Source organism: Octodon degus, unplaced genomic scaffold (genome assembly GCF_000260255.1).
Source record: "Octodon degus isolate 3935 unplaced genomic scaffold, OctDeg1.0 scaffold00017, whole genome shotgun sequence".
NCBI lineage: Eukaryota > Metazoa > Chordata > Mammalia > Rodentia > Octodontidae > Octodon > Octodon degus.
Genome location: NW_004524593.1, coordinates 24,487,978 through 24,513,884, shown reverse-complemented (window position 1 = coordinate 24,513,884; position 25,907 = coordinate 24,487,978). Strand labels below are relative to the sequence as shown.

Sequence of the window (25,907 nt, the reverse complement as noted above, 5' to 3'; positions counted from 1 at the left end):
TTTTTTTTTGGCTGATCGGGGATTGAACTCAGGCCCTTGCACTTGCCAGGGAAGTGCTTTGTCTACTGAGCCATCTTCCCAGCCCATTCACTGTATTTTGTGATCATGCCATGTTCTGTCTTGTGGATCGGAAAGAATGTTGTGATGGAGCTGATGTCTGTGGTAGTTTTAAGGGGGTGACTTTGATGGAGGCCAGATGTGTGCTGGCCTGATGGTTGGCAGTTACTTGGTGTATTTGGGCTGAAAGTAAGAGTTGAAACTTTGTGACATAAGCTGGGGATTTGCTATTTGGTACAGATACAAAATTATTTTCCTTCCTTTTGGTAGGTTATAATGATGTTAATTGCACCTCCTTGATTTTTCCAATCTGTTTGGTAGATTCTATTTACAATATGGTAGTTGTGGCTGTGTGTCTCCTCAGAGGTACATGCCATCGTAGGTGGGTCTTTTCAGAGGTGGCTGAATCTTTGAGTGTGTGATGCTGGGATTAGGGTGTGTGATAGCTAAATCAGTCTACGGATTGGGTTGGGAGCACTCTAATCCCAGTAGCCTAGACAGAGTATAAAAGATACAGAAAGGCCTGGGGAGATGACTCAGTGGAGTAAGTGCTTCCCTGGCAAGTACAAGGGCCTGAGTTCAATTCCTGGTTCTGCAAAAAAAAAAAAAAAAAAAAAAAAGATACAGAAAAAGCTGCTAAGGTCCCCCTACTTTGCTTTGCCCATCTTGAATGGTTCCCCTCTGCCTTGGAGCCAGCCAATTAGGAACTGAAACCACTACAAACTGTGAATCAAATAAGCCTTTCTCCTGTAACTTTGGGTGTCAGGTATTTTGTCTCAACAGCAAAAAAATTAACTAAGATGACTTGTTGACATGGTTAATTGCATTTTAAAGTCTTTCATATATAGTATTCAGATTTCTAAATCAGAAAATATACCTTTTATGAGATTTACCCTCAGTTTTGGTCACAGGAGGTGGGTAGCATTCCACTCAGTGTCTGTTACATGTGGTCACATTTCATCCTTCTTGTCACTTCCACGCACTTCTCTGGCTCTGTCGTCTCCTATAAAGTGATTCTAGATGAGATACAGTGAAGCTTGCTGAGTGTCTAGCTATTTCCCATGTCTGGTTTTGTGCCCTTGGGCAGAACAGTTAACTTCAAGCTTCAGTTTTCTCCCCTGGAAATGAGGAGTTGTGTGTTGGTCTTCTGGAAGCTGCCTCGCTCTACCTTCCTGACCACCGAATAATTCTAAAATGTTGGATTGGTGGTCAGTCCATAAAAACAAACATAACTGAATTTTGACTGAATTTTCTTCTTTAATGTTGTTTAGACTAATTTTGGAAAATGCCAAGTAGGAAATTTGCTGATGGTGAAGTGGTAAGAGGTCGGTGGCCTGGGAGTTCCCTCTATTACGAAGTGGAAATTCTGAACTATGATAGCAAATCCCAGCTCTATTCTGTAAAATACAAAGATGGAACTGAACTGGAGTTGAAAGAGAATGATATCAAGGTAAGACCCATTGTTCTTCCCCACCATGTGGGAGGCGGGAGTCCCGCCCCAGCTGCATGTGCACGCAGACCTGCCTGCAGGCTGGCTGCCTCACTGGGTTCAATCTGTTGTGTGGCTGGAGTTTGCCCTGTTGGTGATGGGCAGAGAGAGGAGGGAAGGACCCCGAGTTTCAGGAGGTGACTGAGGTGGTGACCCGAGTGCTGAGGGAGATGGGAAATGGCCAGGTGAGAGCTGCATACTGCAGACTGGGGGTGACGGCCTTGGCTAGGTGTCAGATGAGAGTGGCAGTTGGGGCAGTGGAGGGAAGCAGGAGCCAGAATGGGGTTCAGTGCTTGTTCCTCCACACTTGGCCAGACTTAGGGAGGCAGGGGAGGGTGGCCTCTGTTACATCGGGGTCTGTTCCACAGCTTGTTACCTGTTCAGGGAGCCCTGGGTAGGAATGCTTGTGTCAGATAGTGCGGCCTCAGCGTAGCTACTCAGGAATCTGAGACCGCAGGTCACAAATTAGGGGGCAGCCTGGGTAACACAGTGAGGCCCTACCTCAAAATGAGTAGGTGAATAAATATGTCATATAAATTATGAAGAAAAAGGATATCTGAAAATGCTTGCAGGTGTCTGTACCTGTTGTCACTTGTGCCTGCTGTGAGCTAGTCACATTCAGACCCATGTCCTGTGGACCACTTTACAGGCACCCAGGAGAAAGTCACACCCAACAGCCCAGGAGCTGCCCCAGGCCTGGTGGAAGGAAATGGGGGGGGGGGGAGCCTGTTCTGACGACCTTTGTTTATTGCTGGAAGTGGAATTTCAGATAGTTCTCAGACCAGGAAGTGCTCTTCCGGATTTTATCTATAGGCCTGCTGGCCTTGTTGTGCTTTTGCTTGAGGAAGGTAGAAGCCAGAATGGCTTGAGGGTGAGGATGAGACCCAGAATCTGCAGGGGCTGTATTCAAATAACAGGGAGGGAGACCCCTTCCAGTCCTGGAAGCCGTTGGGGGGGTGGGGTAGAACAGTGCCCTGGCATCCCCTGTTGTTTGGCGAGCTGTGGGAGTGACTCCTTGGCTATGTGCTCATCTCCTTTCCTTGTGATCTCAGTCTCCCTCTTGTTGGAGGGAGTCAGGAAAGTGGGAGGGACACAGGCTGTGGCTGCCCCTGTCTCTGCATCGCCCCAACCCCGCACCCTGGCCCCTGCCGCAGGCCTCAGAGTTGTCAGTGTGAGTGGCGCTGCGTTTTGGTGATGAGCTCTTTGCCCCCACCCTCCCCTCCAGCCTTTAACATCCTTCAAGCAGAGGAAGAGCAGCTCAGCGTCCAGTTCTCCCTCCAGACGCCGTGGGAGTCGTGGCAGTCGTGGCAGCAGGTCTCGGTCTCGGTCTCGGTCACGCTCACGCTCCCAGTCCCCTGGGCGGCCACTTAAAGGTTCCCGGAGAGCCACCTCTGCTTCCTATCAGGCGGATGTGACGGAGATGAGGAGGGAGATTCTGGAAGTTAAACTGACTCCTCTTGTATTGGTAACTTGTCGCTATTCTTAGACAGTGTGTTTCATCCATCTAGCCCTGTCATCTTTGCACGTGTTTGAGTTGCTTGCAGTTAATATTAAAATGTTAGTGACACATCAGTTTTTTAATTTAAATTTAAATTTTTATTACTGTCCATTTGCAATTATAATGATTATGTTCATTGTGGGAAGTTGGAGTAACATATCAATTTTAAGATTAAAACTTTCTTGTGGAAAGCATAATTCGTTTTTTTTAAAGAATGTTAAGTTATAAGAAGTGCTGTTTACCCAGCAGTCTGGGAGGCTGAGACAGGAGGACTATAAGTTCAAGCCTAGACCTGGGCAACTTATCAACTAAGCGAGATCTTTATCTCTAAAAAGGGATGTAGATATGTGACTCAGGGCCAAGGCCCTGGGTTCAATTCTAGTATTCCACTATTCCCCCCATAACAGTATTTAATATTGTCTTAAAAATGTTTAAATTTGAAATAGACACTGCTTGACATTGTGTAAGAGTCACTGTGCAATGAGACATAACTGTGTGACAGAAATGTTCTTGCTTTCCCAGCGTCATAGTTGGTTTCTTCCCTGTTCAGGGTGGTCATTTCAGTGGACAGACTGTCAGGAGTGCCAGCCTAACAGTGTCAGGGCACATGGAGGTATAGAGCTTATGCAGCAGGTAGATTAGGTGATTGACCAAACAAGAAATACCTTGTACAGGAATTAGAGTAGGGGCTGGTGAGATGGCTCAGTGGTCTAAAGCACCTACTTAGAACAAGCTTAGCAAAGCACAGGGACCGCGGTTCAATCCCCCAGCACCACATGCCAGCCAGCCCCGCCCCCTGGTGGGCTGAGCTGGCCACACACACACATAAATAAATAAATAAAATTTAAAAAAAGAATTAGAGTAAAAGTTCTCTTCTTAAAAAAAAAAGTTCTCTTCTAATCCTTTTATGTAGTTTCCCTTCTTTTTTGGACAAAATGCAGTAAAAACTTTTAATAACCTTAAAAAAAAAAAAAACTAGACTATATGCATACTGTTTATAGTTAAATTTTTATTTCTTAAACATGGTCTTGCAGTGAAGTTCAGGCTGGCCTTGAGTTCAGAACTTCTAGCTATCCTCCTGCCTCAGCCTCCTGAATGCTGGAAATATAGGTTTGTAGTCCCATACCTGGCTATAGTTAAATTTAAAAAAATACAATATTGAGAATAACCTTTCACAGCATACTTTTTCAGGATTAACTTGCTACCACTGTCTTATATTCTACTTAGAAGCCATTTGGGAACAGCATTAGCACATATAACGGAAGGCCCGAGCCCGAGCCCGAGCCCGAGCCCCAGCCGAGTAAGGGGAAGGACGTGCCTCACAGAAAACCTCAGGTATGAGGCAGGAGAAGGGCGCCCCTTACAGAGACATGCAGTATACAAGTTGCTCTCACCTTGGGCAGCTCTTTGTTACCGTTATTTTCCCTCCTGAAGCACTTTGGAAATCATAAGAGTTTGTAATCTGGTCTAAGACTGAATGTAATTTCACAGGTTCATTCGGGTAGTGTCTGCTGTGTTGGAATGCTGAATTCCTTAGTGAAGTTGCCTCTGAAAAATTGTTGGTATGGGTGTTTTAATACTTTGTGTTTTAATTAGGAAAGATTCACCATGTCCCAAGAAGGCAGTTATGTGTCTACTCAGCATAGCCTTCGCCCAAGAAGAGAAGAGATTAAATTCAGTGAAGTCAATTCTAAGGAAGAAAAGCTTGTTGCCAAAGAGCCCGATTCTCCAAGAATGTTTCAGGTGGCCACCCCTCAGAGGAGGAAACTGGAGTTTGGAGGTGTCCCTGGTAGGTGTCCTGTCCAGGCCTGGGCAGGCGAGGCCTTCGGGGGCTACTTGTGGAGTGGACAGAATATCAGTATGGCTGTGTTTAGGCATCTTTCCAGCAGGCTGTTACATGCTTTGGGCTGAGTGCAGAGAAGATGTAAAGGAGTCTGACCCAATAGACAGCAATAGAGAGGGTGGCGCTTGATGGATACAGGAGAACTGTGAAGTCCAGACCTGGGGATCAGGGTCACAGTCTCGGGTTTGACAGTAGATGGGCCCAATGAGCTAGGCAAGGAAAGTGCTTGCCAAAGCGTTCCTAGTCCTGCATGTGTTTTACAAGTGGTGATGCTTGGCTGGCTGGCTGGCTGGTCATTACAGGTGTGTCCAGCATCACCCGAGGTCTGTACATTTGACAGGAATGTGATATATTTTGATTTTTGGAAGTTTATGGGTACAGAATTTTTAAGATGAGATGGATTGTTTCCAGGTGAATGGCCGTGGGTTTGCTGGCCTCCCACTCCTCTGTTTGCTGGGGGAAGTTTCTGGAGCTGATTTCTGAGCTGGGGCGTAGCTGCTGGGCTGCTGGGTATCTGTGTTTCCTGCTCTGAGGTCCACAGTTGCTCGCTCTAAAGTCAGCATGCAGAGGGACAGAGTTCTGATGGGCCCAGAGGGTTGGTTTCAGGTCAGTAGCTGGGCCTGAGCTCAGGCCTTAGACACTCATGTGAGTTATAAACCAGCAAGCTGGAGCCGGCTTGAGGCCAAGCCTCACATTCCTGCCTGCCCACAGGTGCACTGCTCATCATGCTGGGCCTGCCTGTCACCGTTATCTTGCTGCTGTCCCTGTGCCGGCAGGCTGAGCCCAGCCTCCTGAGCTTCCCGCCCCCCTTGCCAGCTCTGTGTGACCTGTGGGAGCCCCAGGCTGGTGGGCTGTACCTCCTCTGGTTCTTTGTTCAAGTTCTGCTCTCTCTGCTGCCAATTGGAAAGGTAAGGTTTTTTTTTTTTTGTTTTTAATGTATTTAGTACAGGGTCTACAGGGTCACACTATTGTAGATCGGACTTGTAGTGATTCTTCTGTGTTCAGCCTCTGAAGCACTGGGATTACAGGCATGTGCCACCACACCCAGTCTCAATCTTGGTGGCGGGGCTGGCACAGCACATCAGGGGATCAAAGCCCAGCTGCTGTGCTCTGCCTAAGCAGGTGCTTTAGTCCGCTGAGTTATCTGGCCAGCCCTGGAAAGGTAAGTTTTTGCTGGCAGGAAAATCATTGTGAGGCTTTCCTAGCTGCTTTTCCATGGTTACATGAATGAATTCACACCAGTTTTAAGGTTAGAAGCTGCTGTTGGTCTTAACTAGCAGAACTGCATCCCTGGGCCATACTGATTTGCATGTGTTAACTTTCTAAACCAAATAGAAAAGAATAGGCTAGTTTGCAGATTGGCCTGACTCTGGGAGGTAATTGCGTGGGACATTCTTTCTCACCATGTATGCTTTCAAATGAAGCATTTTGAATCATTAATTGATAAGCTGTGGCACTCAATGGACTCACATTTTGGTTTTTAAGTACAAGTTTCTGATCTTTAATGCTTTTGAGCAGCACATCAATAACATTTTATGAATTTTTCAGTCATGCTGTATCTTTAAAGTTTGTTCCCATTGTGAAGTTTTTATTCTTTTACTAGAGTTCTTTGCCTGGATATATGTAAAGGGATGTGAGATTCCTAAGTAATACATAATCTGTGTAAGAATCTTATTCTTAGAGCTGTGCAAGTTGACCAGCTGCAGACCAAGGGCCAGTTAGTTCTTTTGTCATGGCAAATGCCACTGACGGGTGGACACAGGCTCCAGGGCCAGGTGCACCTGCTGCCAGCTCTGCAGGAAGGGGCCTTTGGTTATTGCAGTAGTAATATAGGGCAGGACTAGCTTGATGTTTACTAGGAAAAGCAGTTTGGATGGTTATAAATCACATGTATATTCAAAGTACATAGCTATATTGTGGTATATGTTAAGTATGTGCTTATAGTCACAGTCTAAAGCTCAACACAATACATGCTAGACACCTTTGAGAGATAGAGATCATTGGGAGTCAGCATGTGGAGGTGGCTAACCTGATGATCGGACAGGTCTTGCCTTTTCCCTGGGTTTTCTTTCCTATCTGATAAGGAACTCTAGACACGTGATACCTGTTGCTGTTGGATGCTTTGAAAGCATGACTGTTTCCAAGCAGTGCCTTAGGGAGGAAAATGGGATGGCCTAGACAGGTGGCCCATGCCCTTGTCCACCTAGAGCATGTGTCTCATAGCTTCTCCTGTGTGGGCCTCGCCCTTGAGTTGGCTCCTTCTGGAGCTGGTGATGTTATAGGGTGGCTGTGCATCTTAGGCACAGCAAGGAGGTGCAGCGTGCACGACACCTATGCTCTGGACACTGCGGGTAGGTGGAAGCTGAGTGACCGACTGGCCAGGGTCTCACAAGTGAAGAGAGCGGGGTGGCACCATAGTATAGTAAGCAGTGGGGTCACAGCAGATTGCTGAGCCATGGCTCTACCAAATGCAGAATGATGATTTTTGGAGCACCTTTGGTCTTGGGAGGGTCCAGGACATGGCTGGGACAGATAGGTGGCTCTTGGAGGAGTCTTAGCATGTCAAGTTAGTGATAAGATTTAGGTTCAAGAAACATTTTTGAAGGTGGAATTGTTTCCTCTGGGGCAGGGTCTCTCTGTTAGCCTCTGCAAGGTGTAATTTCACTTCTTTACTGTGGAGAGGTCTGCTTCCTTGGGCATGCTGAAATTTAAGAGATGGCAGAAGGATGATGCTAGTGTGCTTTTTCAATTTTCAATTTTTCTTTTCATAGGTTGTAGAAGGATTGCCTCTTGTTGATGGAAGAAGACTCAAGTACAGATTAAATGGTGATTTTTTTTTTTTTTAAGACTTAAGTTAATTATTGGATAACTTAAACTTTTGAGTAGTGGTTGTGACCCTGTGACACATGAGCTGCAGCAGGCTGTTACTGAAAGCTCTAAAAAGTACGCCATCCATCAAAGCTGCTTCCGCTAGAGCTGCGAACAGAAATTCTTTGTAGTTTGAGGGATGTGCAGATAAACTTTACCTGCAGCCAGAGTTAAGACTCAGGCCATGTGAAATGGAAGCTGCCCAGTCACTTGACCATCTAGCTTTACCTCACTTTACCCACCTTACCAAACTTACGTAATCTTACCTGCTTACCTTTACAGTGCTGGGGTTGGAACCAGCCCTGCTGCATTTCCCAGGAGCACCCGTCCTACTTGCAGTGCTGTATTTGCCCATGGTCCCCCCCCTCCAGAAACCCTGTAAACAGAGGTGTCCCAACCCTTCTGTCTCACTTGCTCCTGGCCTCCAGCTGTCTCTCACGTCTGTGTTACTACTCTTCTCAGGGCCTTTACCAGGGATGTCCCCACAAGTTTGCCAGCTGCTGCTTGCTCTTCACGCCTGCTCGAGCAACCTCAGGCCCCGCCTCGCCACCTCTGTCCTTTCGACAGTATGTGTCTGTCTGCTGGGTCTTCCTCCAGAATGGCGCTGTGGGTAGCCCTTGGCTCATTGTAGTGTCTGGTGCCTGCGGGGCTCCTGGGGCAGTGTGGTCTCAGCCAGCCAGCAGGTGGCAGATGCTGTCCATCATGGTGTGGGCACCTGCTCTGGTGTGAGCAGTGTAGAGACCCAGATCTGGAAGGCAGTCTCCATTAGATCTGCATTGCTTTTGCTTGTGGTGGAGAAGCTCGGCTGAAGTCAGCAGGCGCCAACTGCCTGTGTCTGAACACTTGGCCCTTGAGCCTCTCGTTCTTACTGTCCTAGCTTTGGGTGCTCTGGGTCGTGTCTTACCTGCCCCTGCTTCCACCTGAAACCAGGGTGTTGGGTCCTGGTAAGGCCTGGTACCTCAGTGGGCCATGCCTGTCGTCTGCTAAGCTGAAGCCCAGCTGGGAGACCCATGGCTGCTGCATGAAGTTGAAGTCCTCTCAGAGGGCAAGGTGCAGACCTCCCTGTAGGCTGCACACCCTTGGCAGAGGGGTGGAGCTGGGGGAACAGTCTAAGCTGCATTCCCGAGGTCCTGGTGCTAGTGTCTCCTGTCTCCTTGCACATGCCCCTTGGTCTCTCTCCTTAAGGCCTGGTACCTTTAGAGCCTTGGATCTCTGGGAAGCAGCACTGGCCTGGTTGCTGGGTCCTTTATAAAACTTCCTCATCAAGTTACTCTAATTCTGATATTTGGATATTATTTTCATGGGAGCTTTACTACGATTTCATTTTTTTTTTTTTTGGCGGAACCGGGGATTGAACTCAGACCCGTGCGCTTGCCAGGGAAGCGCTTATTCCACTGAGCCATCTCCCCGGCCCCTACGATTTCAATTTTTAAGAAACTTTATTTTTATTTATTTATTTTGTCTTTGAGGACAGGGTCTATAGGGTCTCACTGCGTAGACCGGACTCATAGTGATCCTCCTGTTGACAGCCTCCCAAGGTGTGCGCCCCCACTCCATCTCAATCAAAGTCTCAGTGTGCCGCAGAGGCAGGACTGGGCCTGGCACCAATGCTGGCGCTGCAGGCCTGGGGAGTGAACTCCCAGCCCCGGCATCTGCCTCAGCAGATGCTTTAATCTGCTGAGCTATTTGGCTAGCCCTCAATTTTTAAGGAACTTTAAATGATTATTTTTAATCCATGGGCCATTCTTTTAATTTTATTTTTTATTTTTTTATTTTTTTGTCTTTTTGAGACAGGGTTTTACTATACAGTTCAGACTGGCCTTGAACTCACTTTGTAGCCCAAGCTGGTCTTGAACTTGTGGCAATCCTCCTGCCTCAGCCTCCCGAGTACTGGCATTAGAGGTGTGTGCCACCATGCCTGATGAGTGCCATTCTTCTCAATATTTACAAATTTTATGAGAGTTTAATGAATATTTTCAAAAGTTCAAGTGTTAAAAATTATTCTTTGGAATAAGCACAGTGTGGGTTTAAATACTAAAGAGAGTGACCCTGTTTCTTTATAGACACTCTGCTTTTAGCGTTATTAGAGAAGTAATGCCGCTTGTGTCCCAAGAATGTGACGGCTTCTGTAGGAAGCGGACATGGAGGAGCCCAGGGAGCCTCTTGGCCAGGCGAGGGTGGTGCACTGAGGGTGGGTGGGGTGAGCTCTGTGGGGTCGGTGCTGACGGGGATACAACCTCACAGGAGGTGAGGGCGCAGATCACACTTGGGTGCCTGTGAGTCGTGTATGGTGCTTCCTTTCAGCTTTCCCTTAATTAAAGCAGATAATGACTGCTCACTATGAAGAAGAATAAAAGTATTTTACAGATGCAGAAGTACAGAATTTCCATGGAGAATCACCCCTTAGGGTGGTGCTTATTTGTGTGTTCTTGTGTTTAGTTTCAGCAGTGCTTTTTCTGACAGTGGTGGACTTGAAGCCAGCCATGAGGTAATGCTAGTTATCTTGCTCTTCCCTGCAGGATTTTATGCTTTCATCCTGACTTCTGCAGTCCTTGGCACTGCTGTCCTCTGGGGCCTAGAGCTCCATTACCTGCATGAGCACTTCCTACAGCTGGCCTTCGCAGCCATGGTGTTCACGGCCCTCCTGAGCGTCTACCTGTATGCACGTGCTCGGAAGGCTCGTGGGCCTGAGCTGTCACCTGCCAGCTGTGGTGAGTGCTGTACCGTCTGGCTGCTTCCAGACCTGCAGTGATGGCTTTGATCTCTAGCTTTATTTTGGGGGCATCAAGAGAAGTGGGAGGGGCTGGGGAGATAGCTCAGTAGAATAAGTGTTTGCCTGGCAAGCACAAGGTCCTGAGTTCAATCCTCAGTACTTAAAAAAAAAAGAAGTGGGAGGACATAAAAGATGAAAAAATATAAATAAGTGATTTTAAAACATTTTTTATTTTTCCACGTATTTTGCTATTTTTTTCTTTCCTATTTTTAGCTACTTAATAATGATAGACATTTTGTTGAACTTTTAGGAATTGTAAGTTATGATAGATGCTGTTTTGTCCAGAGTAGTAAATACCATTTTTAAAAAGTAGTAACTATTGGGCCGGCGAGGTAGTTTAGTGATCTGAAGTGACGGCTTAGGCAAGCTTAGGCAACTGCAGGGACCATGGTTCAATCCCTGGCACCACATGCCATGCCAGCCCGCCCTCAGAGCAGGTTGAGATGGCCACAAAAAAGAAAAAAAAAAAAGGAAACTTGCAAATTGGCTAATTCTGACTCAGATATTTGACATTTTTAAAGAATTGCTTAAATTTAAAATTTGAGGGCTGGCCAAATAGCTCAGTGGATTAAGCACCTAGAAGCAGGCGCAGGGACCAGGGTTCGATCCCCAAGCCTGCCATGCCGGCCCTGGCCCCAGGGCAATCTGAGCCAGCGATTGAGACGGGGTGCAATTGAGACTGGGCATGATGGTGTGAGCCTGTAATCCCAGCTTTTGGGAGGCCATAAACATATGGATCACTGTCAGTCCGATCTAGTAGTGAGTCGCTGAGCACCCTGTAGACCCTTCCCTAAAATACACACACGCGCGCACACACACACACAAATTGTACACTTAAAAAAAAACCTGTTCCTTCAAAATTGGGACCTGGCCACCACCTGGGCCACGAGGTGAGTGCTCTTTTGGAGGCTGTGTCCCCTGCCCTCTGCCATCAGGGCTCTAGGTGCTCAGTAGTACCTCAGAGGCGGCAGGGTGGGAACCCAGGGATACAGTAGGTGGGTTGTGGAGCCTGTGGTGGGGTACTTAGAGCATCATTTGGGGGATTCTTCAACCTCAGGCAATGCTTTCTATGACTTCTTCATTGGCCGTGAGTTGAACCCGAGAGTTGGCTCTCTTGATCTCAAATACTTCTGTGAACTTCGCCCTGGCTTGATTGGATGGGTAAGTGGTCTTTAAGAATTCTTGATCAGTAGTACACATTTGTCTTCCATTTAGAAACAAATATAGACACATTTTTTAAGGGACAATGATAGCTTTTTTTTTTAATGATAGCTTTTTATAATACTGTCTACTTGATGAAATATTTTACTCTAGTTTCTAGAGGTTTAAGTTGCCATTTCTAAGTTACTGTTAAAATTTGTTTCTGTATCAGTTTATGTTTATGTAAGAAAGTAATAGTGTAAGTGAATTGATGTAAAAAAAAACTTACCTCCCCTTTAAAAAACATTCTGACCAAGTTGGAGCTTGAGGGGGAACAGCGCATATAGAACAGGGTCCTCATGTTCTTCACCCACATCTTGCAGGGTTGGGGCCAGTGTTAGGACAGGCCCTCGCAATGTCATGGCATCCCTGAGGGTTTCTGCTGCGTGCTTCCTTGTCTCAGGATCCTGTGATCCTCAAGCACTTCCCTGTTGCCTCCTTGGAGTCTGCTGTAGTCTGTGACTCTTGTCCATCCTAGCCTCTCACAACCCCTCACATTTTTTGAAGTGTACTGGTCAGGATTTGTCTAAGAATGTTCTCCAGCTGGGTTGGTCAAATGTTTTCTCATGATTGGGGTTAGATGGTGTGTTTTTGCCAAGACACCATGGAAGCAACCTTGGGTCTTCTGGTGCTGTGCCTGGGGTTTGTGATGAGTTCGTCTCCGGCCTAGCACTGGTGTAGTTGATGGAGTCTGTAGCCTCAGCAATACATTGCCCTGGCCCCGTGTCCTCATCACTCCCTAAGACTTTCCCTCCTTGAATCACAGGTGGTGATTAACCTAGGAATGCTTTTGGCTGAAATGAAGGTGCAGAACCGGGCTGCTCCTTCCCTGGCAATGGTTTTGGTTAACAGCTTCCAGCTTCTCTATGTGGTGGATGCTCTGTGGAATGAGGTAAGGAAGTGTAAGAGCCCAGGCCTTGTGGTTTTAGGGAGTGGGTGAGTGGCTGGACCTGGGAGCCTCGTTGCCTCCACACAGAGTGAGGGAGGACGCCGTGCAGTGCTGTCCAGAAGGGCAGGTGCTGGTGGCCACATGTCCACAGAGATCCTACTTATAAACAGCATTCTAAATAAGATTGGCACATCTGGGCTTTTGTTTCAGTGAGTGGCGACTAATGCACACAAGTAAAGTTTAACTTTTTAATTAGTACCACATGGAGACACAGATAATCATTGAATGGGAATGACACCTTGATTGTTGAGGCAGCTAGGTTTTTTTTTCTTCTTTTTTTTAATGCATTTGGTACACGGTCTTACTACGCAGCTCGAACTCATAGTGGTCCTCCTGTTTCAGCCTCTCCAGTGCTGGGATTACAGGCTTGTGCCACCACACCCTGTCTTGGTGTGGCCAGCAAGGCACATAGTACCGGGGATCAAACCTGGGTCCTTGTGCTTGCTTAGGCAGGTACTTAGACCACTGAATTCTTAAATAAAGGGGAAGATGTTCAATATTGATCTTCCAAAATACAAAGTGTGGCTCTAATTGGATGTAAAAGCAGAAATCAAGATGGCAAGGAAATGAGTTTTCTTTGGAAGCTGAGTTTCTGCTTGTGGCTGTTTTCCCAATTGGTTGAGTTGTTGCTGCTGCTATTACTGGGATTGGTGGGAATTTTGCTTAGTCCTCTCCACTCCATTAAAATGCTCCTTGAAAAAGTATTTCCTCAGTCTTCTGTTTTTAATTTTTTAAAAATAAATATTCACTATTATATTTGTATTCATCTCATGCCAAGTCAGATTTTTTTTTTTTTTTTTCAATTTTAAAGCCAGTTTGTAGCCCTGCACTGGAATGCTCAGAACAGGTCTCTATGACATTCCACTGACGGAGAGGCGGTCCCTCTGCTTGGAGTCTAGTTTTAACTATTACTTGGTTGTCCTTTAGCCGGGTCTCCATGGACCTGGTCTCCCAAGTAGGCCTCTTGCATGAGACTGAGAAATACTCAGGCTGACTCTGAGTGTGTGGCCCTGGCAGTGAGGTGAGCTGCAGGTGGGCAGCAGGGTCGGTGCCTCTGAGGAGTGCTCCCATCTCAGACTCAGGCTGTGCCTCCCTCAGCACAAGCCCCGTTGTAGCTTTGGTGGGGTGGTCGCCTGAAGCGCCAGTCCTGTAAGTGAATTTCAGTCCCCCAGATCTCAGCACTTGGGAGTGGGACAGCAAGGAAAGCACTGGGTGTTGGCCTGGCCAGCTCCGCTCCTGCGCTGCCGCATACTGAGGAGTTTGCAGCTTGCCATCCAGATCTGAGTGCTTACTCCTTACACTCACAAGTGACTTTTTTTTTTTTCTTCCTTTTTTTTTTTAATTTTTGGTACTGGGAATCAAACTTTGTACTTGCCAAGCAGGTGCTTGTGCCACTGAATTGTATCCCCAGCACACAAGTGACTTTTTAATGGGTTAGAAATTCATCTTTTTTAGAGACTTAGCCACCAGGTATTGCTTTCTGTTAACAGAAACATTTTGCTTGAAGGCAGGGCTTTTGGCCAGTTCTGATAGTGCCCTGGGGTAGAGTGCGAAAGGTTGTTTGTTTCTACATGGCTTGGGCCCAGGAGGTGTCACCTTGTATGTGGCCTTGATGTGGGGTCCTCTGTGCCTAGCTGCGGGCGGGCAGCTGGCAGAGTGCACCACCATCTCGTGGGGTCAGATAGAATCCCTGTCGGGGAGTGTGCCACAGCAGGCAGCTGAGGGTGCCAGCCAAGGACAGTGTCCCAAGAATACCTGGATGGGCTGCTGGATGGAACTGAGGGTGCAGAGCTGCCTGCAGGATCTGCCCTGTCTCTGTGGTGCCATTCCTGAGAGGTGAAGCTGTCAGTAGAGCAGGTTGCCAAGCCACTTGCTTCCGCTGGGAGAGTGTCTGTAAACCGGGCATGGCAGCTCACTCCTGTAATCCCAGCTACTCGGGTCAGGATTGGGATCATAATAGCTTCATACCCTTGACCGCCAGAAGGCCCTTTGTGTGCCGACTGAGTGGAGGAGCTGCTTCTTTCCTGTGGTCCCTACAGGAGGCGCTGCTGACGACCATGGACATCACCCATGAGGGATTTGGGTTCATGTTGGCCTTTGGGGATCTGGTATGGGTGCCCTTCACCTACAGCCTGCAGGCCTTCTACCTTGTCCGCCATCCGCACGAGCTGTCCTGGCCCCTGGCTGCGCTGATCGTTGCTCTGAAGCGTGAGTGTCCACTCTGGGCTCTGGGGGAGGGCCATGCAGTGTGTTTTGCTCTGGTGTCTGCCTCTCTGTCACTTGCTGTTTTAAGTGGCCCCAGCTAGCTGTGATGGAGGAGAGAACGTGCTTTCTACCCAGGTTCTTGTGTGGTTGTCTGAATGGATGATTTTAAGCAAAATTTGTTTGTAAATTTCACAAAATTTAAGTGAATTAAAACATGGATCGTTCTAGTGAGGGTTTGTCTCCTCTCTGGAGGGTCTGCTATTTTAGGTAGTTGTCTTGAGACCAGTGGGATTGGTCCTGGCTTTGCAGGGCTTGTATCCTAAATGGAAGGAGGCCTGAGGCAGCTAAAGCCCTGAGGTGCTTAGGGGCAGGAGCTTGTACCCTTGGGGGGCCTAGGGGTTGATCTGACTCTGCAGGAGGTGCAGGCTGCCCTGGCAGAGGTCCCCTGGGAGCATTTTCCCTCACTCACCCCAGGGACAGTAGGTGCCTTAATTACACTAATCTGTGTTGGTGAGGGAAGAAGACGCTGAGCTGCTTAGTCGGTGGGTTGGATTTCCAAGGCAGCCATGCTGATGTGAGGAGGGGAGGTGTTTCTCTTCCCTCTGGTCTGCTGACTTGAGTATATCTAGGATCTTAGGGCTTGCAGGTTTCAAGCAGCAGGGAGAGGTCCCTGAGCAGAGGGTAGCCTGTGGGCAAGGGGGCACAGGACTGCATTGTTATGTCTTAGGTTTTACTTTCTTTGTGGATGTGACTGTAGTTGCTTGTTTTACTTTTAAGATGCATGACAATAGATTTCAGAAGAGTTTAACTTTGCATCTTCAGAGGTTGAAGCTTTTTGAATTGTTTTGAAGAAATCAAGAGTATTTTCTGATTTGGATATTTACTCAAGGCAGAAACTTTTCCAGCAGAAATTGCAAATGACTTTCAGTATTAAATAAGATCGAAATTATTAACATAGAAAATACTTTAATATTACAGTTTGTGGATACATAATCTTCCGATGTGCAAATTCTCAGAAAAATGCATTCCGGAAAAATCCCTCTGATCCAAAGCTTGCACGTGAGTACAGTGTTTTTATGATGTGTGTTACGCGGGGATTTTACATCTCTGCTGTTTACCGATCATTATGAATGTATTTTTCTATGTAGATTTGAAAACCATTCACACTCCCGCGGGGAAAAACCTCCTGGTGTCTGGATGGTGGGGCTTTGTCCGCCACCCCAACTACCTGGGCGACCTCATCATGGCCCTGGCATGGTCTCTTCCATGTGGTGAGTGCTGCGGGCAGGGGCCGTGCGACTGCCAGCACAGACAGGCAGTGCTGCTGCGCCCCCAAGGGGTCAGGACTCAGCAGAAATTTTACTTGAAGCTTCTAAGTTTTTGAGTTTCAAATGTGCCCAGTGGCTGTTTTTCTTGGGAATATGGAACTTTTAATGTGTAACTTAGTGTAGTTAAATTCTGGAAGACTTCGGTTGTTAGAGGGTTAGGAAAAAACTTGTTTTTAACCTGAGACCTCGGCTTGTCTGCGTTTTCCCCCGCAGGTTTTGCGCATGCGCTGCCGTACTTCTATGTGGCCTACTTCGTGACGCTGCTGGTCCACCGGGAGGCCCGGGATGAGCAGCAGTGCCGGAGGAAGTACGGGCTGGCCTGGGAGCGCTACTGCCAGCAAGTGCCCTACCGCCTGCTGCCCGGCGTGTACTGACTGCCCGGCCGGCTGGCCGGAGGCCGGCGTGCCGCACGCCTGCGTGTGCAGGGCCGGAGAGCCACGCAGTAGGTTTTTAATGGAGCCGCTTATTTTTACGAAATTGTAACAGTGAAAGAAAAAACACAAGTGTTAGACTTTGCATCGTAATAGAATTTCAACCCTTACAAACCATAAGACAGTTTTTCTTATATGTTGAAAAGAATGCTATTAGTGTTCATAGTTTTTGCTTCCTTTCAAATTCTGATATTTTTCCTTTTGCTAGTTCGTTTTGTTAAAACACTGTTACATTTGAAATAGTGTACATTTCTGTTCCATTGTACTAAGAGAATAGAACTTGCTTCATTTCTCTTGAAAGCCTCTCCCAGCTATGTGATTTGAAGGGCGAGGGCCCCTGTGAAGTGCTTGCTGTGAGGAGCGGAGCCGCTGGCAGCGGACACTGCCACTGGGAGGCGGCACAGCCCTTGTCTTCCCGCCTGGGAACCCGCATTGGAAGATGTAAATAGCTTACTTCTATGTAATATATAATAAGTGCAGATTTTTTTTGTACAGTATTTTCAGTGTGAGATAATAGCTTTTTAACAAAACATTTTTAGTATTTTAAAGTAAATTAGAAATTTTGAAACAATTAGAATTCATTTAATATTGTATAGATGCTGTTAAAACATAGGAAAGGTATTTTTCTTAACCCAAAGTTTGTGATTTTGGCTTTGCTACCTCAGCTGCAGGTTGTGTTTGCCTTTATAAACTGTTGCAAATAGAAAAAAATAGAACAAATATATATATTTTTTGGAGGAACATCACTATTTAAACATTTTTACATAATGGTGTATGAAAATTTGCCATTTTAAGCTATATATTTTTATATTTTTTACTTTTTAAATTCACTGGTGTTTTTGCTACTGTTTAGTTTAACTCATGCAGTCTATTCTGTATGTCTCATATCTACAGAATTTTACCTGTGATAAAAGAGTGCTATCTAAAAACAGCTTGGGGTTTAATTTTTAATAGGTGTGCATAAGGTAGCTTTCGCCACTAAATTATGATGAAGCTGCTGTAGCCTTAGTTATACTGTAAAGGAGCAGTAGCAAAATAACTTCTGTATTCAAAACAAAATCGTCTGCAGTATGTGAAGCACGGGGGATGCAGCGCATATACCATGTGTCCACGAGAATGCGCCCCAACTTAGTGTTCCTTTGTTACCTGCAGTAGTCACTCTGTAACTGAAGCGTGTATAACTTAGTCTGTGAATGTGATCATGAAGTTAGTTTGCTAGTCTAGCATTCTGTGTCCTTAAATCTAAACATTGTTTTATTGAAATTGTCAGTATTTTACTAATGTTGCTGTATGCAGCAGGTTTTTCTTTGCTCTTTTAAAGCTTTCTGGCACTGGCAAGTGTGTGCAGTTTTCTGTGCTGGACTCACCTCAGACTGCGGTTTCAGTTCTCCTGGTGATACTAGGAGAGCGCTTGGCGCATCAAGGGCTGCACTTTTCTGTATTGCCTGCAGTTTGCTCTTAATTTTGTTTTTGAAACATTTGACAAGCTTTGCAATGAAGTTTTAAGTTGCAAATAAAGTTGAAAATAAAAATGTGATCTCTTTGGAGCCTCGCTTCTTTTCTGCCTACAGCTTTGGACCGATTGGCAGCAAGGCCACGGCTTCGGCTGTGCCCCCACTGGGTTTTCCAGGTTTGTATTTTTGGGAGCTTCTAGACCAGAGGGAGTCCTGAAGGTGCACTTGGGCTCCTGGCCAGGATTGTGGGCGTGATGCTCTGAGAGTGTTGGGCTTGAAGGGGTTGGTGTTGGCAGGGGTCCAGCTCCCAGGAAATGGTCAACTATTTAGTATTTGCTGTTTGAGAAATGCTAAAAGCTGTGTAGATTCGGCAAGCCTTTCAGATGTGCCTGTGTCAGTCACAGGAGTGTATGTCTTCATGTCTTCGCACTGTGGACACAGGCCAAGGTCATGTGAGGAGGAGCGGGGGCCGGGCAGTGGCATCTGGGTGAGACCCTGCGCTCTCAGCACTGGTTTCCTGGTGGGGCAGTTTGCATGGTGCAGGGGACTACTTGAGAGTTCTTCCTGTGCTCCTAGTGGTGGTCGCTGCTGTTGTGATCACTGTAGCAGCACAGGGGCCCTGGAGTCACCTAAGGAAATGGATTGGTTTCAGTGGAGACAGTGGCAGATGTACGTGCTGCACGGGAGCAGTGGTCCCCGCAGGGCTGCAGTTTCTACACGCTGCACTCACGGGCAGACGTGCTCCACCCAGAAACCTCCCGTGTGGGGGGTGATCTCAGAGCAGAGGGCTGGCCCCGCCCGGCTGCATGCCTGAGGGCTTGGAGTGGTGTACACACGTCAGTATGGTGTGGGATGGAATTTTATTTGTCATTTTTCTCACATAGCAGTGCGACCTGCATGGTGATCCAGTGAGTGGGAGGTCTTCTGGTAGGTAAGTGCACTGAGGTCAGGAAGTTCGTTGGTAAACCAGTAGTTGTCGAAGTTATGGACCTTTCAGGAGTCTGGTAAACCGGGCATTCAAAAGTGTAGAGTTCTGAGCCTGGCTGGTTAGAAGTGTCTTGCTTTATAGTAGAAATCTAAAGGAAAAATCCAGTGGTCAGATTGCAGTTCTAGGGAACCAGTAGCTCACAGTTTTCATAAAAGAGTTTGAGATTTGTGATGAACTCCATGTACTTATGGACTAGATGGCTAGTATAGCTGCGCTTGGAAAGTTTGAGAGTCATAATGGCTTTCTTTATCATTGATATTCCTGAGAAATAACGATATTGGTACAGTATGTTTTAGATTTTGCAGTCTTAGGCCATTTTGTACATTGTTGCCTTCCCCCTGGGAGGTCACCGGAGTAGAGACGGGAAGGTGGGTGGCGGGGGTGGGGGCTGTCTGTTACCTTGACTGGCAGGAAGTGAATGTCAGGGAAGTCACAGCACATCTCAAGAGGTAGTGAGTCCTCCAGGGTATTCAGCTCCTGGTCCCACCGTGCCCCCTCCATGAATAAACCAAACACGTGAACTCCCTTGTGAGTGGGTTCAGAGCCCTGCAGGGGAAGAAGGTGTCAGAGGGCACTTGTCACTCCTGGCCACCCAGCCCTCCTTGGTGGCCATGTCCCTCAAGTTCCATATATCTAAAATGGGCAAGAACATTCTGAATCACACAGTTTTGCCTGAAAGAGCCTCTGCGGAGCAGGAAGTGGGTCTACACAGCTTGTCTCGGGCCGGCCTGGAGGTGGGCGTGTGGCTGACTGTGGCTTCCATTTGCACTTGTGAATCCCAGCCCAGGAGCATGCTGTGTAAAAGCAGTCCATTTTGGACAGCTGTCATTCTCCAAAGAGCCGCTCCAATAAATGGAAGCCCTTATCCTTCCCTAAGCCACAGCCAGCGTCTGGTGGGAGGCAGAGGAACCCGAGAACTGGTGCTCAGATACTAGAGCAAGCAAGCAGGGTGGAGTGTGTGGCCACTCCTGGGGAGCGGCAGAGGTGGTGGCCATAGACGATCCTGGTGCAGTGCCATGGTGTCCCGAGCTATGTCCAAGGGCTGCGTGGTGCAGGCAGTGTGGCTTAGTGCGGTGCCAGCACAGGAGATGCTGGCTGTTAGGGAGGCCCTGTGGTCATGCACACCAGCAGGAGCATTCCAGCTAGCAGAGCTTCGGACACATTTTAAAATACACAAATTAGTAAGTTCAGTAAGCTTCACATTCTAGATTTCTTGTACTTTGTGTTTCCTCGTCAAGTGACCACTTGACTCTCCCTAAGCCCCATCACAGGCACTTCTGTCTGTAGCAGGACCCCTGCCATCTGCCTTCCCTGTGGGTCCCACTCCCAGCAGATGAAGTGTCCTGTTGCTCCTGTGCCACCCTTTGCAGAGCTCTTTCTCCCAGTCCTCTCTGCTCCAGGATGAATTCTGCCCACTCCATCCTTCTGAGGAGGTTTCCCACACACAGTCGCTCCGAATGCTCAAGGAACCATTTCCAAGTGCAGTCTCAGAAGACCAGGCCTGACAGAAGCAGGGCCGCCCTACCGCAGAGCCCCAGACACAAGATCCAAGTGGGCCAGAAATCCTGAGACCCTGAGGACAGGAGGCAGGCAGACTGGACCAAGGAAAACCCCGATCAATATCGTGCCCAGTAACAACTGAACAGGGCACTGCCAGCTCTCAACTTCAGCCCTCCAGGCCAGTCTGTTGCTACTGATGCCAAAATCTTAAAACTATTACAATTAAGATGATTCAACCATAAGAAATCTTTGAACACATGAATCGTCGACATAATAATGTAATTATCTGCATAAATGTTGTAAAGGTCTTTTACTACATTTACCTTCTTATCAGTACAGGAAACACTTAGCAAAATAAGTTTCAGACAGACCTGTCTGGACCCACCATGTTAATAAGGCTGAGAGCCACCTGGTTATTTCAGTAGACAGAAAAAGCATTTAATAAATTCAGTGACTATTCATGAAAGAAAAAACATCAGCAAACTAAGATAATGAGGTAACTTCCTGAATCTACAAAAAGCCTGCAGTTGAAGTAATGGAGTACCGAGGGCTGTTTCCTGAGCTTAAGGAAAAAGCCAGGTGCCCATTGTGAACTCTTCTTTTGCCCCAGTGGATATGCTTAGCCCTGGAGCACGTCTCGCTCCCAGCTCACGCCACACAGGGTGGCCCCATGGCAGAGCCACAGTGGGGAGATACTTTGCATAACAGATGAGCAGCCACTTTTAACTATGTACACTTTCACTAGTGATCCTCCTGTCTCGGCCTCCCAGTGCTGGGATTACAGGCGTGTGCTGTTGTACCTGGTTCTAGGGCTGGCACAGCGTGCGGTATCAGGGATTGAACTCTGGTCTCTGTGCTTGCCAGGCAGGCACTTAGACCACTGAGCTATCTCTCCAGCCCCAAGTAGTTGCTTTCTATGGCCAGAAAACCGAGTTTACTGAATGATGTTGCTCAGCTGATTGAAAGATGGATGCTCCAGGACTGAAAAGACAGTATCCTCCCAGAACTCATAGGTAAACATGCAGGCCCTGCTCAGCAGCTCACCAGCTGCTTGAAAGATGAAATGGGGTGCTCAGCATGGTACAATAGGCTCAGTCTGCAGAGGGTCAAGCAGACTCACATGTGCCCTTGGAGTCAGGCCATGTGTGGGGCCGAGGGCCGGGGTCTGCTGTGTGCTGGCCCAGCCTGGCTGGGTGGGCTGCTGGGAGGGGCTGGTGCCAGCAGAAAGGCCCGGCTGTTCTTTCCCCCCTGAGAGCCATTACCTTGAAGGCTCTCCAGATGAGGCGAAGCCTGCTCTGGTCCGCTGCGGTGGAGAACTCCTCCTCACTGACGTTGCTGGTGTCGGAAACCACGTGGTGAGAGAAAGTGAGGGCATCCGTGGGGACTCCTTGTGACCTCCCGTAGTCTTGGAGCACAGCAGCAAGAAAGGCTTGGAGAAACACACAGCCTCCATGGGCCAGGGCTTGGAGGCCTGGCACCCTGCCCGTGTGACCTGGGCCAGCCCCAGGGCGCCAGAGTCTCCAGGAAGTGGTGCTTTTGTGGCAGAGAAAGATCACCCCTAGGGGAAACAGCCCAGCCACTCCTTTCCCTGGCCTCCACTTCTGTAGCTGGCCTCGGTGTCCACCCAAGGCCTGGGTCAGCGCAGCCTTCCTGCCCCTGGGCTCCAGGTCCTTTCTCAACACTGATCTGCCACAGTCCACCCCACATACCGGGCTACTTCCCACCCCACTGTGCTCCCGCAGCTGCCCCTGCACTGCTCCCTGTGTCCTTGCGCTGTGGTGAGCATTGCGGTCTGCCTCAAGCCTGTTTCGGGCGCCGCTCCTTGGCTATTCTTGCCCTTGAGCAGGGCCCCTATTTGCACTGCACCACACCGAGTCACATATACTCATGCAGAAGGCCGTGCACTTGCTTGTCCTCCAGATATTCACTGTGAGCTGTGTTGGTGCTGGGTGATAGGCACACAGGACAAGGGCAATGCCTGTCCTGAGGGTGCCTGCATAGGGCCACATGCGAACACTGCTCAGCACTTCTGTCTCCTGCTCCCAAAGTAGCCGGTGGATGAGCGGTGGAAGCCCACTGGGTGTACTGGAGCTTGGGGGCCTCTTCCAGGACTCTCCCATGGCCCTAGGCAGCTCCTGATCTCAACACCCAAAGGGGCTCGACGGTCTGCTTCAGGGTGACAAGGACACAGGTGGGAGTGGAGGGAGGCCAGAGCCACAGCCCATGCTCACCTTGGGGAAAGAAGAAAGCTGGAAGCCAGTATCTCTTGGGCAATGCTTCCCAGAGACTGCTTCCTGGATCGGCAGGGGGCCTGGGGTTGGGAGCTGCCGGGGGGGCAGCCTGCTTCCAAGAGCCAATAAATTTCAGGTACCTGGGGATGTGAACAGGGTGGAGGGTGAGGGGCCTCACCTCTTTGTCACCCTTAGGACGCCTGCCCTGCTCTATTATGGACAGAGCCATGTCATGCAGCTCGCCAGTGGAAGGATGGTCAGGTCAGTGGAGTGCTAGGCCCAGTCTTGAGGTACTGTCAAGGCTTCTCCAGCATGCCAGCATGCTGGCCCCATCTGCATATGTCCTGACACACACGATGGCAGTATGGGCACCCTGGCCAGCCTCTCTGGGTCATCCCTGGGTGGCCAGGGCAGGAGTTGGGTGCACAGAGAATCCAGTAGAGTGGCCATGCTCAGCTGCATCTGCTGTGCCTGTCCCACCACAAGCCTCTCCTGAACGTGTGCTGCTTACTCTTGCTCCACGACACCTTGAAATAGCCCCCGTCTCTGTCCCAGCATGGAGTAGTCTGGGGAGGGCTTAGCTGGGTCCTCTGCTTTCCCACCCTGAGGGGAGGCACCCCCCCCTTGTCCCCATGTTCCCAGGCAACCCAGAGAGACCAAGCCACAGCAACCCTCTCCTACCGGTGGTGCAGGGCTGTGCGGGCTGCCTGGGCCCAGGTGGTAAGGAAGTCCAGGCGCTGGCTGAGGTCATCCACCCAGGCACTCAGAGTCTTACTTGACCTGTATGCATGCTTCTGTTGGGTTTAGAGATAGTCACATTTATACACAGTGGAGTACTACTCTGCTATAAAAAAGATAGACTCAAATGACTGGTAGGAAAATGAATGCACCTTGAGACTGTAATGTTAAGTGAACTAACTCAGACACACAGGCTTAAATAGCACATGGTTTCTCTTACATGAGAAACCCAGAGTATAAAGAACAAAATAAGAGATAGGAAACAGGGTGAAAGATGTTTTGCAAATGGGAAGGGGACCAAGAGATGGGAGAGGACAGGGGAGGAATAAAGATTTAAGATGTGCGGTGTGCACGTCCCAGCTCCCCACGAGGAATGCAATATGCTGCAAACACAACCATAAAAATAAAAAAATTTAAAAAGTCACATCATTCTCTACAAATCATCTCTAGGGTTATTTACATTTCTGTGAACTTTAGTACAGATTCAACTGTTGGGAGGAGTCCCCAGCAGCACAGGAGTCTGTGGGGCGGGGCTTCAGTGAGCAGCCCGGCCTCAGGTCCTGGCACCCTCCTCAGGAAGCCCCTGAGCAGTGGGACGGCCAACGAAGGCCCCACAGCCTGTCCTCTGCCTCCCTGGTTGATTCCCTTGGGTAAGATGCCCTTGTTGCTCCTGCCGCTCCTGTCACAGTGGCTCCCTGAGGAGGTCACATCCTATTTGTTTTCTCAGAGATCTGCGGTGGCTTCTGCTGTCCATGGTGGGCGGGGACGGGACACTGCAGTGGCTGGCTGAGCATCACTGAGCCCCGACCCTGCTTCCACCCAGAGCTTAAGGCTCTTCCAGCTACCTGCCCGCTCCCTGGCACCCTTCCCTGGGCCCTTTGCAGCCCCCATGCTCCCTGTCCAAAGCCGGCCGCCCCATGTGGCTGCCCACCTGGCCACTAGCCCCGTGTCCCCAGCATAGCTCTGCATGCTAGGAGAGCCAAGCTGTGCTGTCTTGGGCTCAGCCTGTGAGGCCTGCAGGCCCTGTGCTTCAGCTGCAGCACAAATCCTACCGCCTTTCTGCTGTGCCCAAACTCCTACCAACCCGCCACACCTTTAGCATTTGTTTATTACACTTTTCTTCTCAGGAGGCTGTGCCATCTGTGAGAGATTCCCGTGCTCCAGAGCAGTACAGCTGATTTAAATCTCTTCCTGTCTTTAAGTGCAGTGGGTGTTAAACTATAATCCATGCACAATATCTCAGCATTGCAGTACTTGGGTCAGTGTGCCTTGCTTGTGTTCTGCTGTGGCACTCAGTCTGGTCCTTGTTCTCACATCTGTGTGGCTCATTCTAATGACCCACGTGGTCCTCCTGAAGGGCACCCACAGGATCCCAAGGGTGGGATGGGAGTCTTGGTGACCGTTTCCATACATAGGGCTGCAAGCTGACCCAGAGCCTCTAAGTACAGAAGGCGCACAGGGGGAGACCGGAGGAGGAGCTTGTCTCAAGTCCCTCTGCACGCTGAGCCAGGGCTCGTGCAGACCCTGTGGCTAGAGGAGGGCCCTGCATTTCCCTCTCCTTGCATATGTCACAGTTTTATCTGTTCACTTGTTGGCAGACACCTAGAGCGTTTCCGTAGCTTAACTATTGTGAATTGGCCATATAATAAGTATGGGCTGGGGCCGGGGAGATGGCTCAGTGGAATAAGCGCTTCCTTGGCAAGTTCAAGGGCCTGAGTTCAATCCCTGGTTCCACCAAAAAAAAAAAAAAAAAAAAAAAAAAAAAGTATGGGCATGAAGATCTCTGCAGTATTTGGACTTTAATTCTGCGAGGCACATGCGCATGAGTGGTATAGCTGGATCCAATGGTAGCTCTAGTTTTCATTTTTCAAGGAACCACCATACTCTTTTTCCGTAGTGGCTCTACTAGTTTACATTTGCAACAATGTAAAGGAGGACCTCCTTTCACTCTGCCTCTTTGCCAACATTTGTTGTTTTTTTTGTGTTCTTGATGGTAGCCATTCTGATTGGGGTAAAATGGAAACTCAATGTAGATTTAACTTGCATTTTCCTAGTCTAAAGAAGTTCAATATTTTTTCACGTACTTATTGGCCATTTGCATTTCTTCTCTGGAGAAGTATCTATTCAGTTTGCTGGCCCATTTGTAGATTGAGTTACTTTTTATTTAGGTGCTTTTTGAGCTCTTTATATATGCTGCATATTACTCCTCTGTCAGAAGAGTAGCGGGCGCAGACTGTCTCCCATGCTATAATCTGTCTCTACTCTGCTGTTTCTTTTCTAGTGCAGAAGCTTTAGTGGAATCTTATTTGTTGATTCTTGCTATTATTTACCATTCTATTGGAGTCTTTTTTTTTT

The 25,907-nt window shown here is 48.4% G+C and overlaps 2 protein-coding genes across 5 annotated transcripts in view; one reads left to right on the top strand and one right to left on the bottom strand.

Moving 5' to 3' along the window:
- Positions 1 to 18,178, top strand: part of Lbr (lamin B receptor) — a 20,264-nt gene extending 2,086 nt beyond the window's left edge. For 2 of the 4 annotated variants that reach the window (XM_023710296.1, XM_023710297.1), the window contains exons 2-15: positions 1,329 to 1,507; positions 2,772 to 3,011; positions 3,567 to 3,677; positions 4,272 to 4,379; positions 4,641 to 4,833; positions 5,599 to 5,795; positions 7,659 to 7,713; positions 10,275 to 10,466; positions 11,586 to 11,689; positions 12,495 to 12,620; positions 14,717 to 14,885; positions 15,861 to 15,941; positions 16,031 to 16,153; positions 16,424 to 18,178. In XM_023710296.1, coding sequence (XP_023566064.1) covers positions 1,343 to 1,507; positions 2,772 to 3,011; positions 3,567 to 3,677; positions 4,272 to 4,379; positions 4,641 to 4,833; positions 5,599 to 5,795; positions 7,659 to 7,713; positions 10,275 to 10,466; positions 11,586 to 11,689; positions 12,495 to 12,620; positions 14,717 to 14,885; positions 15,861 to 15,941; positions 16,031 to 16,153; positions 16,424 to 16,584 — 2,025 coding nt within the window. In that variant the 5' untranslated portion in view covers positions 1,329 to 1,342 and the 3' untranslated portion in view covers positions 16,585 to 18,178. The remainder of the gene's footprint in view (positions 1 to 1,328; positions 1,508 to 2,771; positions 3,012 to 3,566; positions 3,678 to 4,271; positions 4,380 to 4,640; positions 4,834 to 5,598; positions 5,796 to 7,658; positions 7,714 to 10,274; positions 10,467 to 11,585; positions 11,690 to 12,494; positions 12,621 to 14,716; positions 14,886 to 15,860; positions 15,942 to 16,030; positions 16,154 to 16,423) is intronic. The other 2 variants (XM_004626899.2, XM_023710298.1) reach the window with 2 other exon arrangements.
- A 777-nt stretch (positions 18,179 to 18,955) lies between these two features.
- Positions 18,956 to 25,907, bottom strand: part of Dnah14 (dynein axonemal heavy chain 14) — a 394,744-nt gene continuing 387,792 nt past the window's right edge. The window contains 5 exon segments of the mRNA XM_012513730.1: positions 18,956 to 19,171; positions 19,483 to 19,629; positions 21,846 to 22,012; positions 22,815 to 22,954; positions 23,496 to 23,608. Of these exon segments, the coding sequence (XP_012369184.1) occupies positions 18,956 to 19,171; positions 19,483 to 19,629; positions 21,846 to 22,012; positions 22,815 to 22,954; positions 23,496 to 23,608 (783 nt within the window).